The sequence below is a fragment of the Phalangium opilio genome, unplaced genomic scaffold, assembly GCF_054372755.1.
Source record: "Phalangium opilio isolate 3A_F unplaced genomic scaffold, DU_Popi_V2 ptg000031l_1, whole genome shotgun sequence".
NCBI lineage: Eukaryota > Metazoa > Arthropoda > Arachnida > Opiliones > Phalangiidae > Phalangium > Phalangium opilio.
In genome coordinates this window covers 10,460,628-10,476,265 of record NW_028324158.1, presented here as the reverse complement: position 1 = coordinate 10,476,265, position 15,638 = coordinate 10,460,628, and the positions used below count along the sequence as shown (strand labels likewise).

The 15,638-nt window shown below is 33.8% G+C and overlaps 1 protein-coding gene across 6 annotated transcripts in view; it reads left to right on the top strand.

The window, feature by feature from the left end:
- The window catches only part of LOC149690564 (protein YIPF6), a 100,547-nt gene extending 85,871 nt beyond the window's left edge, over positions 1–14,676 (top strand). For all 6 annotated transcript variants that reach the window (XM_089870135.1, XM_089870133.1, XM_089870134.1 and 3 more), the window contains 5 exons: positions 3,573–3,651; positions 4,483–4,525; positions 6,656–6,787; positions 9,736–9,896; positions 14,139–14,676. In XM_089870135.1, coding sequence (XP_089726261.1) covers positions 3,573–3,651; positions 4,483–4,525; positions 6,656–6,787; positions 9,736–9,896; positions 14,139–14,254 — 531 coding nt within the window. In that variant the 3' untranslated portion in view covers positions 14,255–14,676. The remainder of the gene's footprint in view (positions 1–3,572; positions 3,652–4,482; positions 4,526–6,655; positions 6,788–9,735; positions 9,897–14,138) is intronic.
- Positions 14,677–15,638: the final 962 nt, after the last annotated feature.

Sequence of the window (15,638 nt, the reverse complement as noted above, 5' to 3'; positions counted from 1 at the left end):
ATTTTATTTTTAGCCTTTGACAGAAGTAATTATCGGTAAAATTATTATTTATCTCGCGCGTGATGTGAAGGTGTTGAAATGGTCCGTGTCTTTCGATCATAGACTTGTTTAATTTAAATCAGGAGCTACTTTTATTCTTGCCTTTGACAGAAGTAATTTTCGCTAAATTATGCTCGTGAAATTATGGTATTGAAATGGTCCGTGTCGTTCTATCATAGACTTGTTAAATTTAAATCAAGAGCTGCTTTTATTTTTGCCTTTGATGGAAGTAATTATCGGTAAAATTATTATTTATTTCTTTCTAATCACGCTCGTTCGTATTAAGGTATTGAAATGGTCCGTGTCAGATTATCCTCCTTAATCATTCTTGATTTATTTATATCCCTTAAAGAAGGAACTGAAAAAAAGGAATAACTTTTCCTTTCACGAGGAGTTGCTCTGGTAATCGAAAAATAATTATGCTAGCATCTCACCCAGGCTTTTTTAATCTCGCCAGGTTAAAGCAGTCCACAAAAAAAAAACGATTTTCTAATTAAAGCAAGTTTGCCTAGGTGTGGCCGCACCCTAGAACCCCCCACCTTTTCAATTATAATAAATTTCTTACACTCTATTCAATGGAATTTTCACCTATTGTCTTTAAATTTGATGTGGTAGTAAAACAAGAAGAACTATGTAGATTTTAATGTCCTCGTCTGTTAGAGTAATGAGAAAAAAATTAATACCACCTCATTATGTTTAAATATAAAAGATTTTCATGAAATTTTTGGATTCAATGGTTCATAAGATATATTCCTTCCATAAGTTTGTCACTGGTAAGTTAGAAACTGGAGTTTGTCATGAAGTGAATGAGGTAGGTCATAGATTCGAGGTAAAGCGACGCCTGGTGAGTCTCTGTCAAAGGCTTAGTACAGACTAAATAGGTATAGATGGAAGTCCTGCAAAATTAACCACCGAGTGTACGACTTCAATTCTCGCTTCCGTCGTTCTCCCTCGAACTAGCTCGAGCTGTAAGTCTCTAGCATTGCAAAGTATAGGTAACGTCACACTTATGTAACATATTTTATAAACTTATGATATAATCCAGGTGCCAGATACAATAGCTCTAATCCAGCTCATATATTAACTAATTTTAATTCAAATGAAAGGCTGATAATATTGTAAAAACCTACAGTTATAATGTTTGGAAAATTGTAGCAATTTACAGGTTGAACAATGTAAATATTTTCTCTAATATACTGCCATTGGAGGACTCAATTCCCCAAAAGCCTTTGTTAATTCCATGATAGTACCAGCGAAGATACGAAAAAGTTTAAAATAACCTTTTTAACATCGTAATAACATTTTAATTGCGCAATAATTGAGTTTAAAGTTAACTTTGTTTTTTTTTTTTTAAAAAAAATGCAACTTAATTCAGTTTCTTTTAGTAAAAGGTAATATAAACTCTTAAAGCTTGATTACCCTGGAGTGTACCATGGTCGTCTTGGGGATTGCCAAAAATACATTGGATAGGTAGTTCAGTTCACTAGGTACCTCGGGAAATAGTCCGACAGGGGGTTTTTGTCTTCTTTAATTGAACTAGTGAAGGGGAAACCAAATGGGCCGGTGCATGCGTATATACGCAATCCACTTGCCATCTAGCCCAAGGCTTTCAATGTTAATTTAAGGGGAAAAGTTGGGTTGTGGTAGTACGTACTTCCTTCTACTTCCTATACATCGGGCCTGTTTATAAATCTTATTTCCGCCTGGACAATTCAATTAGGGGTTGACGACCGATTTTGATGAATTTGTTCCCTTAATCCTGTATGACGGAGGAGAGATGTTGATGCCCACGGGGTCTTCAAAAAGAGCCTGAACTTACTGTTGCTTCACTATTACTTCTATACTCTTCACTTGGATTTATCATAAGTTTATAAGATATGTTCCATAAGTATGCTAGAGACTTACAGCTCGAGCTAGTTCGAGGGAGAACGACGGACGCGAGAATTGAAGTCCTACACTCGGTGGTTAATTTTGCAGGACTTCCATCTCCCCCTGTACTAAGCCCAAGTTTGACAGCGCCTCACTAGGCGTCGCTTCACCTCGAATCTATGACCTACTTCAATCACTTCATGACAAGCTCCAGTTTGTAACCAGTGACAAACTTAGTGATGAACTTATGATTTTACTAACGTAGATTTGGTTGGTTTTAGTCCCCAGGCAACTTTATTTTTGAATTTCAATGTTTTTGACTTTCTACGTATTCAGTTGAGTTCCCAGAAAAGCTAGCTAGCTAGGCCTAGTCAATAATTTGTTTTATTTTAGGACTTGGTGTAGTTTATTTGTTTTTTCGATTGATTTTAAAAGAATTTTTGTTTTGAAATGAATTACTTTTTATCTCTTTAAAATCAAACAAACAGGTAAACATTAATCAGTAATATATATACAGTGTGTTTTTGATAAGTATGCCATATATAAATAAGGATGTTCTTTAGAAATTTTGGAGTCGAAATTGTAACTTCTATCTCCATTTTTTCCCGTCCTGGTCACTGTTTTCAAGTTAAGATTGATCGATTGAAGTATTTTACGGATGACCCCTTCAATTTAATTAAGAAACTGATTTAGACAATGATTTCTAATTTAATAAGGGTCATCCCTAAAACACCCCATCAAATCATAACTCGAAAACAGTGTCCCTAATTAGGCCTAACAAAATGGAGATAGAAGTTACGACATTTTCGAGTCAAAATCGATTTCCAAAAGAACATCCCCCTTAATCTATGGCAGACTTATCAGAAGCAACTTGTGTATATCTTTTTCGAAAGAAAGGTGTAAATATTAGCTTATTTTTTTCAAATCCATTTTATTATGACAACATTGATTCATTGATTGTATAGAGCTTTTATTTAACACCCTTTCCACCGGTATTATAAACAAATAAACAAACAAACCAAGCTTTTGAAAGCGAGCTAGACATTTATAGCATCTCCTTAAACAAACCTCTCTTGTTTATAAAAATAATTTTATCATCAAAAATGTGCTATAGTGGACGTATATAGTTAGCTCTTTCCCTAACCGGCCGTTTATTTTCTCAAAAAGCTAGAGTAGCTGGGAAGTTACCCTTTATACGTTGTTATTTCCTCTATAAATTATAAGCCATTATATAATTCCTTTGTTCTTATCTCATATTAAAGCCGGAAAAAGCGCAAAAAGCCCAAAAGCCCCACTCTCTCTCTCTCGTGAGAAATCGGCTGTGCTAGGTTTGGTTAGCACCAAAACCCCTTTACTTTTTGATGGACGTTTTCTATGGTAATCGCTAGTGCCTTTTCCATACACTTTTTCGAAGGTAACTGCACAGTACAACTTATACCTGTGGTAGGGCTAGACCCAGTTTAATATTGGAAAGGTCCATTCAATTTGTGGTAATTTTTCTTTAAACCTATTCCGGCTTTTCTTAGCTACATCTTAGATGAATATCTTTACTTTAAAGTCTGCAGAAAGGGTTACGTTTTTGATTTTTCCATGTTATGCTCCATGGAGCGTTGACTTAATTCTCTTCTTAACTATTTTTGTTGTTTCTTTTTATCGTTTTTTAGATGCGTGATCTCAAAGCTGTTGGGACCAAATTCTTCCACGTTCTGTATCCTAAACAGAAGACGGCCTTACTTAAAGATTGTAAGTTTCTTTTAATTAATTATGTTTAAGAAATTGATTAAATGTATTGTGTACAAAAATGTCCAGCATGCACTTTAGATGTAAATTACTTCAAATTTGGCGCGAGAAACATTTCCCGCTCTTTTCAGTTCCCACGTGCACTTAGAATTTCCCGCGCTTTTCAGTTTTCACGTGCACGTGAGCGTTTGATGGTAATTTTCTTATGGGGAAACCATAGAGGGAGAATTTGATTATTTAATTTGAGGTATAATTTTGTCTTAGGAGACGGGATTTCTATAGAAATCAATAACCCAAATATTATATTACACTATAAATTGTTTGTTCATGAAGTGTGAAACATTTATCTATTCCTATATATGACAGAGAAATTCTTTTTTATGAAAAACACGGTGAAGTTTATGGATCATCTATTCAATTCTTTTATAGTAGATCAAAAATAGGCCAAAAACATCCGTTACAATTTATTATTTATTTATTTATGTCGAATTCAGAGCGGTATTTGAATCAATGTGTACTAAGGGGAGTAGAAAGCCTGGTAGGGATTTGTCCCAGAAATATACAGTTTATAGCTTTACACTTATTAAGTCATACAACGCGAATCGGTCACTTACATACTGAGAAAATGTCTACGCTTGTTATAAAGAACAAGAAAATATCTGGAAGGTCCCTTTTTTGTTGTTTTATACCCCTTTTTCGACTCAGAGTTTGCAGCTTGTCCGATGCTAAGAGACGTGTTGTTTTGGGACAGTGGTTTACGATTTTAACATTACTGCATTCTTAGTTGAAACTTCTCTATATATTCATTCTTTTTGTTTTATTTCTTTGTGGCAGGGGATCTATGGGGACCTTTGATGTTGTGCGTTTTTCTGGCAATGTAAGTAGAAATATTCCAACATCCTAGTCACGTTCGAGGACCACCCCCACTCTATCTACCATTCTTCACTCGCAAAATGCGAGAGCTACTAAACAAAAAAGATTCGCGAAAGAACTTTTCAACAAAACAACATCTAGATAGGTCTAGTACTCCAAAAATCGGTTGCATCTTCAATGCAAAAATATGGTAACTTTGGGAGATGGCTTGTACCAGAAGTCATTGAAGAAATGGTTAAGAAATACTTGGTGTAATTCATTTTCACTATGTTTTTTCAGCTTACATGGTGACCACTCTTAGAATGTTTCCTTTATTTTTAAGTCCTTTCTATTTTCTTCTATAGTTTCATGATAATTCCTATATTCTCCTATATTTTTTCATCAGTTTCTCCCTATATTTTTTCATCAATGTCTTCCTTTATTTTCACCAATTTCTCCCTATATTTTTCACCAATTTCTCCCCTATATTTTTCACCAATTTCTCCCCTATATTTTTCACCAATTTCTCCCTATATTTTTTCACCAATTTCTCCCTATATTTTTTCACCAATTTCTCCCCTATATTTTTTCATCAATTTCTCCCTATATTTTTTCATCAATTTCTCCCTATATTTTTTCATCAATTTCTCCCTATATTTTTTCACCAATTTCTCCCCTATATTTTTTCATCAATTTCTCCCTATATTTTTTCATCAATTTCTCCCTATATTTTTTCATCAATTTCTCCCTATATTTTTTCACCAATTTCTCCCCTATATTTTTTCATCAATTTCTCCCTATATTTTTTCACCAATTTCTCCCTATATTTTTTCATCAATTTCTCCCTATATTTTTTCATCAATTTCTCCCTATATTTTTCACCAATTTCTCCCCTATATTTTTCACCAATTTCTCCCCTATATTTTTCACCAATTTCTCCCTATATTTTTTCACCAATTTCTCCCTATATTTTTTCACCAATTTCTCCCCTATATTTTTTCATCAATTTCTCCCTATATTTTTTCATCAATTTCTCCCTATATTTTTTCATCAATTTCTCCCTATATTTTTTCACCAATTTCTCCCCTATATTTTTTCATCAATTTCTCCCTATATTTTTTCATCAATTTCTCCCTATATTTTTTCACCAATTTCTCCCCTATATTTTTTCATCAATTTCTCCCTATATTTTTTCACCAATTTCTCCCTATATTTTTTCACCAATTTCTCCCTATATTTTTTCACCAATTTCTCCCCTATATTTTTTCATCAATTTCTCCCTATATTTTTTCATCAATTTCTCCCTATATTTTTTCACCAATTTCTCCCCTATATTTTTTCATCAATTTCTCCCTATATTTTTTCATCAATTTCTCCCTATATTTTTTCATCAATTTCTCCCTATATTTTTTCACCAATTTCTCCCCTATATTTTTTCATCAATTTCTCCCTATATTTTTTCATCAATTTCTCCCTATATTTTTTCATCAATTTCTCCCTATATTTTTCACCAATTTCTCCCCTATATTTTTCACCAATTTCTCCCCTATATTTTTTCACCAATTTCTCCCCTATATTTTTTCACCAATTTCTCCCCTATATTTTTTCACCAATTTCTCCCTATATTTTTCACCAATTTCTCGCTATATTTTTTCACCAATTTCTCCCTATATTTTTTCATCAATTTCTCCCTATATTTTTTCATCAATTTCTCCCTATATTTTTTCACCAATTTCTCCCCTATATTTTTCATCAATTTACTCCTACATTTTCCTATATTTCCTTTAGAGAAATTTACAATTCTCCATATAGACAGTATAGTTTCCAAACAAATCAAGAAACCATGAAATTTTTGCAACTTTATAAGCCCTATAGTTCAAGAAATAACCCTAGGAAATGGTTCAGAAAGTTTTAAATAAATATAGGCGGCGTGCTTTCCTAACCATTCAAGTCAAGCAACTATGTGTGATATTTGACTGAAACATTTTACTGTATTTTTGCATTGAAAATGCTAGTCTAAAGGATTCCACTTGGAAAAACGACAAAATATTTCTTTACTTCCTCTGGCAGAATTTTTTTTCTTTTCTTCTGGTTTTTTTTGTTTTTAAAGTCCGTTTTCGACACGACCATAAAATGTTTTTATTTTGTTTTCTAGGATTTTGCAAGGATCGTCTGAAGCGGCCGACAATGTCAATTCTGGAGGACCGCAGTTCACCGAAGTGTTTATCATTGTTTGGTGTGGTTCCGCGGTCGTCACTTTGAACTCCAAACTCTTGGGAGGAAATATGTAAGTGCCTGCGAATGAAAAAAAAGAAAAAAAAGATCACTCAGGGTTTTGGTTTTTTTGATTTGGGTCGGGTGTGATGTCGTTTATTTTCAAAAGTGATGTCGAAACAATGGGACTTGAACTGGTTTGGTTTTTTTATTGGGTTTTCATCTTGAATTTTGTCTCAAGTGGGACGGGAGATTCGTTAGATTAGTTTCATTGAAAAACATTTGAATTTTATGGGAAAAAACCCTTTGATCTCGCGACGTTTCTTAAATTAAAGCCAAATTTATTTTTAATTAAATTTTCGGAAGTTTGACCTTATTTAGAAATTTTAGAAGAGTTAACCCATCCATTAAACGGTATGAAACTTGAAATTTGGCCGGGGCAAGGCAGGGCTCCCCAAGTACCTATAAATGCCTATAATTCAGAGATGTTCTTATAAAAAACCTATAATTCGTTAAATTTATCCTATGTTTTTGATATGTTGTTTAAAACAAGGTTTGCCATAAGTTGGGAAAACTTGGATAATATTGTTACTAAAATCAAATTTTAGACTCGATAGCTATTTTTTAACCATTAAAAATCAAAATTTCTCATATTTATAGAACAAAATTAATTAAAATTATGTTTTCCTCATTTTAAAACGTTCGAAATTCCCGCCTTAAAAAGAAATTCTCGTATTATTCTGGTCTTGACCTTATTGTTATTACGCTATACAACTACAGCGAGCCGTGATTGACCAATCCATTTCTGGTTGCTAGGCAACCGTAAATTAAAGACGGAAGTTAGGCTTAAAAATGTTCGACTTCGGCGATAGACGCTCTGCAATTTTGTCAACGAAAAATGGGAAAAAATGTAATTTATTCGATTTATTTAACCCTAATTTTGGTTAATTTTAATTACTTAATAGTTTCGCCACGTAGTTTGAGTATTTTTAGCTAGTTTCTTCTTTTGGTTTTGTAATATTATAATGATAAGTTACAACGTGTAGAGGTATTTCTAGTGATGGAGGTATAGTTGAGTACCATCTATCTGATTTTGTAGTAAGTGTGTTAATATTTAAGCATGATTTAATTTAATATTTTTTGTGGGTATCGGAAGAGATATTGCAGGATCCAATGATTCGAAATTTTAAACTTATAAAACTAACATAAGTTTGAAACTTTGAACCTATAAATTGATCATATTTGAACCTGTAATACCTATTATTTTTTCGTGCATTAAGCGCCATGGGAACCCTGGCAAGGTTTTATAACCAAAATTAACTTAAATTAATTATTAAATATCATTTAAGTAAATATTTTTTTTAAATCGGGTTAAATCTAGAAAGCCCCAGAACGCTTATTCTTTTACTGCAATATTTTCTCGGAGTGTTGCAACTTGAATTAAAATACAAACATATATATGAAACCTTCGAGAAACACTTCTTTTGGTTAAAATTACTTTATATAATTCATTTCGGAGCAATTCAAGCGTTTTGATGATGCCTCCCAACAAAAAAATAATGTTAAGAAACTGGAATTGAAAAAAATATATATTTTGAAGATTAATTCGTTTGCAATTTTTCAAAAAATGAGAAGCAATTTTCTCCTTGCTCGACTCCGATTAAAGTCAAAGATGAGCGTCAAATTAAGGGAAAAGTTTAATTCCTTAGATAGCATTTCCCTCCTCTATGTCTAGAACCACAGTTTTATGTTTTTCAACCAATATTAACCAATACAATCTTCAGATTCAAACCCTTAAATATACAGGGTGCTCGATAATTGCACCCCTTGTTTATGATTGATTCCCAAGTAGTTAATTATTTTCCCTATAATTTACTACAATTCACGTTTGGTGCTATACATCCAAGAAGACCCTGTACACACATTTTTATATGTACATAGTGTTTGACATTTGTCTACCATCACGAGGGAAATGACAATTGCTGATATCACCCTTGGTTAATACGCAGTTCGACTCAGTTCAGTTTCCTCCGTAATTTACTGTAATTCTTGTGTAGGGCAACAACCAAGACCCTGTACACAAATTTTTATATGTACAGGTTGATCAATATAGCTCGGTCATTATAATTGAAATGGCAATAGACTCATATCACCCTTGGTTAATACACAGTTCGGTTCAGTTTTCCCCATAATTTACCGTAATTAATTTCACGTGTAGGGCAATACCCTGAACCCTGAACCCTGAACCCTGTACACAAATTTTTAATTTAAAAATAATTTAAAAACTTACTACTCCCTGAGTCCCTAGATGGTGCAACCAACTAGACGATAGTCAGAGTCTAGACAAGCATTTAACTTAATATATATATTTTTTTAAAAAAATTTCCCCCCCGAGTTTTAAGGATAAGGGAGTCTTGAAGGATATCTAGATGCCTTCACCCGTTTTTCTTTTCCTTTTTTTTTTTTTCAAAAAAGTTAATGTAGCGTCTCTTAATGCTGCTAAATGAGTTTTCTGAAAACCTATTTCATCTTATTTTAAACTTTTTTTTTTACCATGTGACATGGAAAAAAGTTGGGGGGAAAATTTATACTCTCTCAGCACTGTGTACCACTCTCTCCTAGAGTTGATTTTAAAGACTCGGGAGTAAAGAATTTCGTTATTATGAACTTTAAGATTAGTAATCCAACCAAGCACTACTTTTGAATCTGCAGAAGAAACCCGAGCTCAAACCATTCCATTTTAAAGAAAAAAATGTTTTTCAGTTAAACGTAATGGAATTTATTTTTAACCAATTATATTAACGGATAGCTTACGTGATGTCTTATGGGAATGTTTTTTTTTTCTTCTCTTTTTTAAAACTGATATCGGTGAAAATTTTTATTTCTTTTTAATCCAGATTCAAATTTAAAAATTTTCTAAACTAGATTCAAATTTAATTATTTGTAAATCTGTAATTTATATTGCAATTTAACCGCAACTACTTTATTTATTTTATTTTGTGATTATTTTTATTTTTCTAGATCATTTTTTCAAAGCGTTTGCGTATTGGGATATTGCCTATTAGCACCGTGTATTGCCTTAGTCATCTGCCGTCTTGTTTTACTTGCCTCGGAACAAACATTGGCGCTGTTTATAATCCGATTCGTCGTCACCATGTTGGGATTTGCGTGGGCAACTTTCGGTAAGTCTAAATTTTATTTATTATACTTAACCTTTGACCTCTCAAATTGGTAACCGAAAATTCTCAGAGTCACACACGAATCACGCACATTTTTCATGTTAACTTTTATGTTTAAAAATCCTTGCATTTCCCCGAAACATGTTTCGTTTCACACTGCACTAATTTGGGATTTGCTTTGGTTGGTGCATAATTTTGTATATTAACAGCTACATTTTTAAGGATTTTATTGTAATGCTAATTAATTAATTACGCATTAATATATAGTCGAATGATTTTGAAGTTTGGGTGTAAGGGAGTGAATGAATTAACTTTTAAATATTTAATAATTAGTGAAAGGCGACTTTCCTAAGCAGAAAAGTTTTCTATTTGCTATACCATACCCAAAGGTTTTTAAAGCTTAAAGCTTCCACATCAATTAAGTTATATTTTCATTCAGTTTTTCGGGGTTTTAAACTTGAACCTATGAAAGAAATTCGAAACACAGGGTATTCCAAAAGTGGAACCGAAGTACAGTGTTTATGCGGCGATTTTGAGTCGAAAATGTTAACTTCTACGCCATTTTACATTAAGGGTTTGCGTTTACAGGTTATGATTGGAGTATTTTAGGGAAGACCTCCTAAATTTGAGCATGAAGCTGAAAGGGGTCACTAGTAAAACACTCTAATCATTGAACTCTTGGTGCAAAATGAAATAGAAATTATATTTTCGACTCAAAATTAATTTCCCATAGAACCTACCATACTTCGTGTTCTAACCACCCTTCTTGGAGTATCACCCTGTATAATTGGGAAATAGTTGAATTTTTTCACCGTCCCTTTAGAGAATAAACCGCATTTGGTTCAATTTATTCAAAGAAACTCTAGCGCAAAAAAATCGTACAAAACGCTTCTCTTCTTTTTTTAGAGGGTTAGCCCTTCAAAGGTTTGATTCAGAATTTTTCCCGGATTTTGAGATTTTGGGAGATTTTTTTTTTGTTTCTATTTGCATAAAATTAAAGAGCTCGCGGTTTTTGCGCTTCAATAGATAGAGAAAGGCCTGACGTCTAGGCCTCGGGGTGCGATTTTTGAACGTTATCTTTTATGGGGGCCCCAACACCATAAGGCGCTCTCGGGACCCCTTTTGAAATCAGCTGGAAAATATATAAAAAATTTTTTTTTCCTAAACGCGCCAAAAATTGAAAAGGCAAAGTCTTTATATACAGTATCCGGAATGCATATGTCTACTAGGAATCACTTTGCAGCGTTATATACCATGTTAATTTCTATGCGGGTTTTTGTGGGCCGGGCTTGAGTATTATACGTCATGTCTCGTAATTGGCCTTCTGGAAAGTATACTCCCATAGATATTGGGTTATTTACAAAAGATCTAACAATCACCGGCAGATGGCGCAACGCTCGAGCCATCTGACGGTGATTCTGCGAACCTTCGTAAGTTACAGAGTCTCTATGAGAGTATAGTTTCCAATCAATCTGCCAGTGGCACTGAAGGCCTGTACTATGATTCCCAGTAGATGTATGTATTCCTAACAGTATGAAAAAGGTCTGTTACCCTTCTCGTATAGTTGAAACATTACAAGAACAGCCATTTCAGCTTACCTTAATGTTTGTATGAAAACTGCAGCCACTATTTAGACATCGTATTTCAGAAGTTCGTAACCCAAAGAATGGGTAGAAGTCCATATTTAGAAGTCTTATATCAAAAGCTCTGAAATATGATTATTAGGGTATGCAAATTTAGATAACGCGAAAGCGAATGTTTATAGAATTTCAGGAAAGTGTAGAACGCTAGGGTAGGACATGTTGACGGCGTTCAGCGAGGAAAACCGATCACACTTACTTTTACATAATCAATCTCTTTGGTACGTGCACTGAACGCCCTTGTGTGACGTCGACAAAAACAGGTAGTAAACCCATCGGAAAAACAAGCTGTGAGGCGCTTATTGTAGACTATGATATCGAGCCATGTTTTTCTGACTAGAGTTTGATTCAATGAGCTTCTCGAACAGAAAGCATATTTTTCTATTTCAAGTTATGTATTTCATCCATTTGCCCGCCCGCCCTAAATTCTAACCCTTTCTTATTAATAAGAGCAAAATGCCGAGTTTGCTTAGTTTGACTTTTGAATGTTAGACTATTTTTGGGGGAAAACTCGCCTCTTTTTGGTAGGAGAGAGAAAAAACCCTGCCAAAAAAGCTCCTGTATTCTTTTGGAGAATTTTTTTCTTCCTCTTTCTAAGGCGCGGTTTTATCTGAAGAACGTTTTCGCTTGAACGGGCAATTTCGGGGCCTCGTACGCTTGGTTGAATTCTTTAACGCCCGTTCCTTGGGACCCCTATATATACGAACGAACGGTGGCGCCACAGTCGGTACCCAAAGCTAGCTAGCTAGACGACGGCCATTTTTTTTTAAGCTAAACTCTCCTTTGCTTAGTAAAGTTTAAAAAAAGAAAAACGCTCTTAAAAAACAGAGGAAAGAGGGTTTATTTTGAAACAGATCGAACCGAACTTCTATTGTACTTTTTTAAAGGATTGAAGATTGAAACAGAGTAAATGGGGAGGGGTGGGTGAGAGACTTGGGGATGTAACAAGAAAACGTATTTCCGGTTTGTTTTGTGGGGTGTAAAAGGTGTACGTAGGAAGTCGAGAAGTGTACGATATAACCAGGACCAGGGTTGTCGCAGTATACTGCATGAAAGTTAAATAAAATTTGAGGACCCTTACTTATGGATAATTTTATTGGGTTATGGTATAGTTGATTACTACTTAAAGGCTATGGCTATAAAATACAGGGTGTGGTGGTGGGATCGAACTATATTGAAATGGTTCTATGGCCGATGCGATTTTGAGTCTGATCCTACCACCATTATTTTCATGTTTTATTTAAGACTCACTTATAATTCGATAGGTTACTTATGTTTTTGCACGATTTTGAAAATAATTTATTTAAATTAAATTTAACCCCCTACATTTCCATCTTCTCCTTAAGATTAAATGGCTTTTAAAGCTATACACGCTTATAAGATGCACCTGACTTTAATCAAAGTGAAATTCGGCAGGGTATATAGCAGAGCAGTTTGAATTAAATGTTGTTAACTTTATACTCACGTCATTCGAACAATAGGGGTGTAGAGAGTACAGCACGCTTCTCTTATTTTCTTTCCCAAGAAATCCTTGAATTCCCTCGTAGTATATTGGATTGTCAGTAGTTAAAAGTTCCCCTTTTATTCCTTTTTTGCATGTATTTGGTTTGTTTTTCCGCACCAATTGGTTAATTTCCTTTATGGTCCCGCTGTTCTGTTTCTTTTGATCAATTCCAACTTCTTTTTCTGTGAAAATCCCGACCTGTTTATTACCAGCAGACTCTGTTGAGATTTGGATTTGGTATTTTTCATGTTGTTGAAGTTTTGGTGGTTTAGTTCGCATTGGTTTTAGTATTTTTCTTGTTGGCTTTGATGATGGTTTTAATTGGTTTATTGTATCATCGCTTATTCACTACGACAGTCGTTACATTTTTTTCATCTGTTCATCTCTGAGAATTGGTTAAAGTTGATTGAAGAAGAATTTATCTTCAAAAGTTGGTTTATTGTGGAGATACAAAATATTGGTTGTTTATTATATTTAATTGAGTTTAAATAGCCTTTTTAGTTTATTAATTAACAATTGAAAATTTATTTTATTTTATTAGATAATTAAGACGGAATTTGATTGGTTGAAAATAAATTGGCCAATTAAAATATTTTTGTGTAGTTTTATATTTAAGAACGAGACCAGTGGTTCATTAGCTCATGTATAAAGCTTTATTTACTTTATTATATTCTTTAATTTTTATTAAACCATATATATAATATATAATCGAAAACGGCCAATATTATATCTCCATTAGTAAATCATTCTTCACAGAATATTTATATACAGGGTGTTCCACTGTATAAAAGGAAGATGGTAGCACCGAAGTACAGTGGTCGATTTTGAGTCGAAAATTTAATTTTTATAACATTATGATTAGAGCTGTGTTTAACATATGACCCCTTAAATAAAATATAATTGACTATTCAGTTTATTACTTATTATATTTAAGGGGTTATCCCTATAACACCTTAATTAAAACTTTCAAAGGATGGTTCTGAATATTTTCGACTCAAAAATGTCTCGCCAAGAACACCCTGTATTTTTTTCCTACGACATAACACGAGTATACCATGTTACAATATATATATATATATATCTAAATTGATTTGTTCGCAGCCGCTACGGCTTTCTTGGGCGATTCTCAGCCTCCAGGACGAAAGACCTTGGCTGTCTACCCAATCTTCTTGTTTTACTTCGTCATCAGTTGGCTTATTATTTCGAATGGACCATGAAAAATACCCAGCCGCAACAAAAGACAAGTTTCCCCCTCCTCAATCTTTCCGCCCCCTCTCTTTCTCTCTCCTATATTTTCTCCCTTTTCCTAATTTTCCTTAATATTCCTCTTTATTCCACGAACGTCTAAAACTTAAGCGGATTAAATTTTCGAATTAATTTTCGTTGGCTCGCTGTATTAAGTCTTTTAGTCTTGTTTCCAATTTTCTAATCGTTCCTAGTGTTATACCCGACCCAATTTCTCTGTACCCGTAAATAGGGGGTGATCCACTAAGTTTAGATTTCGATAAAGGTTAATTGAAGCCTAATTTATTTCATTGATGATTATTTAACGTATTTTTCGGCTACACTAGTCTTTATTAAACTAAGAGATATATTGAATTTAATTGTATAAAATGAATTAAATATGGTTTGATATGAAGAGATGGTAATTTTTCCACCCAACCTGGCTTTCAATTAAGCGACATTTTTTAGGTCGTCACCCATGCTATTTTCCCATAGCAAATATGGCCACCGACTGCCAAAGCTAAGCCCGTGACGTTTTACCTAGGTACTGACGTCACAACTGAGATAGGCATTCAAGTTAACCTAATTTCTTGATTTGACTAATTAATTTATGTGTCTAAATGAAGCCTTAAAATCTATAAATTTTAATTAACACGAACCTTAATAATTAATTTAGATATCTAGCGTTTCATCTTTTAGTTTCAGTCTCCCTTTATCTTTTACCTTAACACCTTTATATACGTTCCCCGCAATTCATTCGTTTAAACGCGGGAAAACGGCAAAACCGTCGTCGATGCAATTCGAAATTGGTAAATGGAAATCTTTAATTTTATCCCCTCCGCGGATCGAGGCTCGCTCGTTTTCCAAAATCCCATCTTCTTGCTCCTGCAGCCGCATCCTCATCCTTCTTCTCTTCCATGCAGCGCTTTAGAGGATTCAAATTCTGATACGTATAACCGTTCGTATTTCGGAAGAGGTCCCTGTATTTGAACGGCGAACCTTTCCCCTTGTTAATTCGTTTCTCTTGTATCTCTCTATCATGGTATGGATAGATTTCCTTATTTTTCCATTTTTACAAATTTTAGAATCGCGTTGAGGTTATGGGAAAATTGAAATTCTAGCTACGGTTATTGAAATTTCTCCCTGTGGCTAATTGTCCTTCCCCCCCCCCCCAGCTTCAACTAATTATCAATTTTGAATTAGTGGTGTTCATTTCGATTGCTGGGTTCTAAATGATCCTATTTATAGTTTGAACGATCCAGGATAGTTATTTGAAGAAGTTGATATTGAGTTTCTTATTCGTTATTTAGTTTCATCTAAACTGAACTATGGGTTTTTCCAAGAACACGTGTATTTACCTGAGACGTTCTCTGGCTT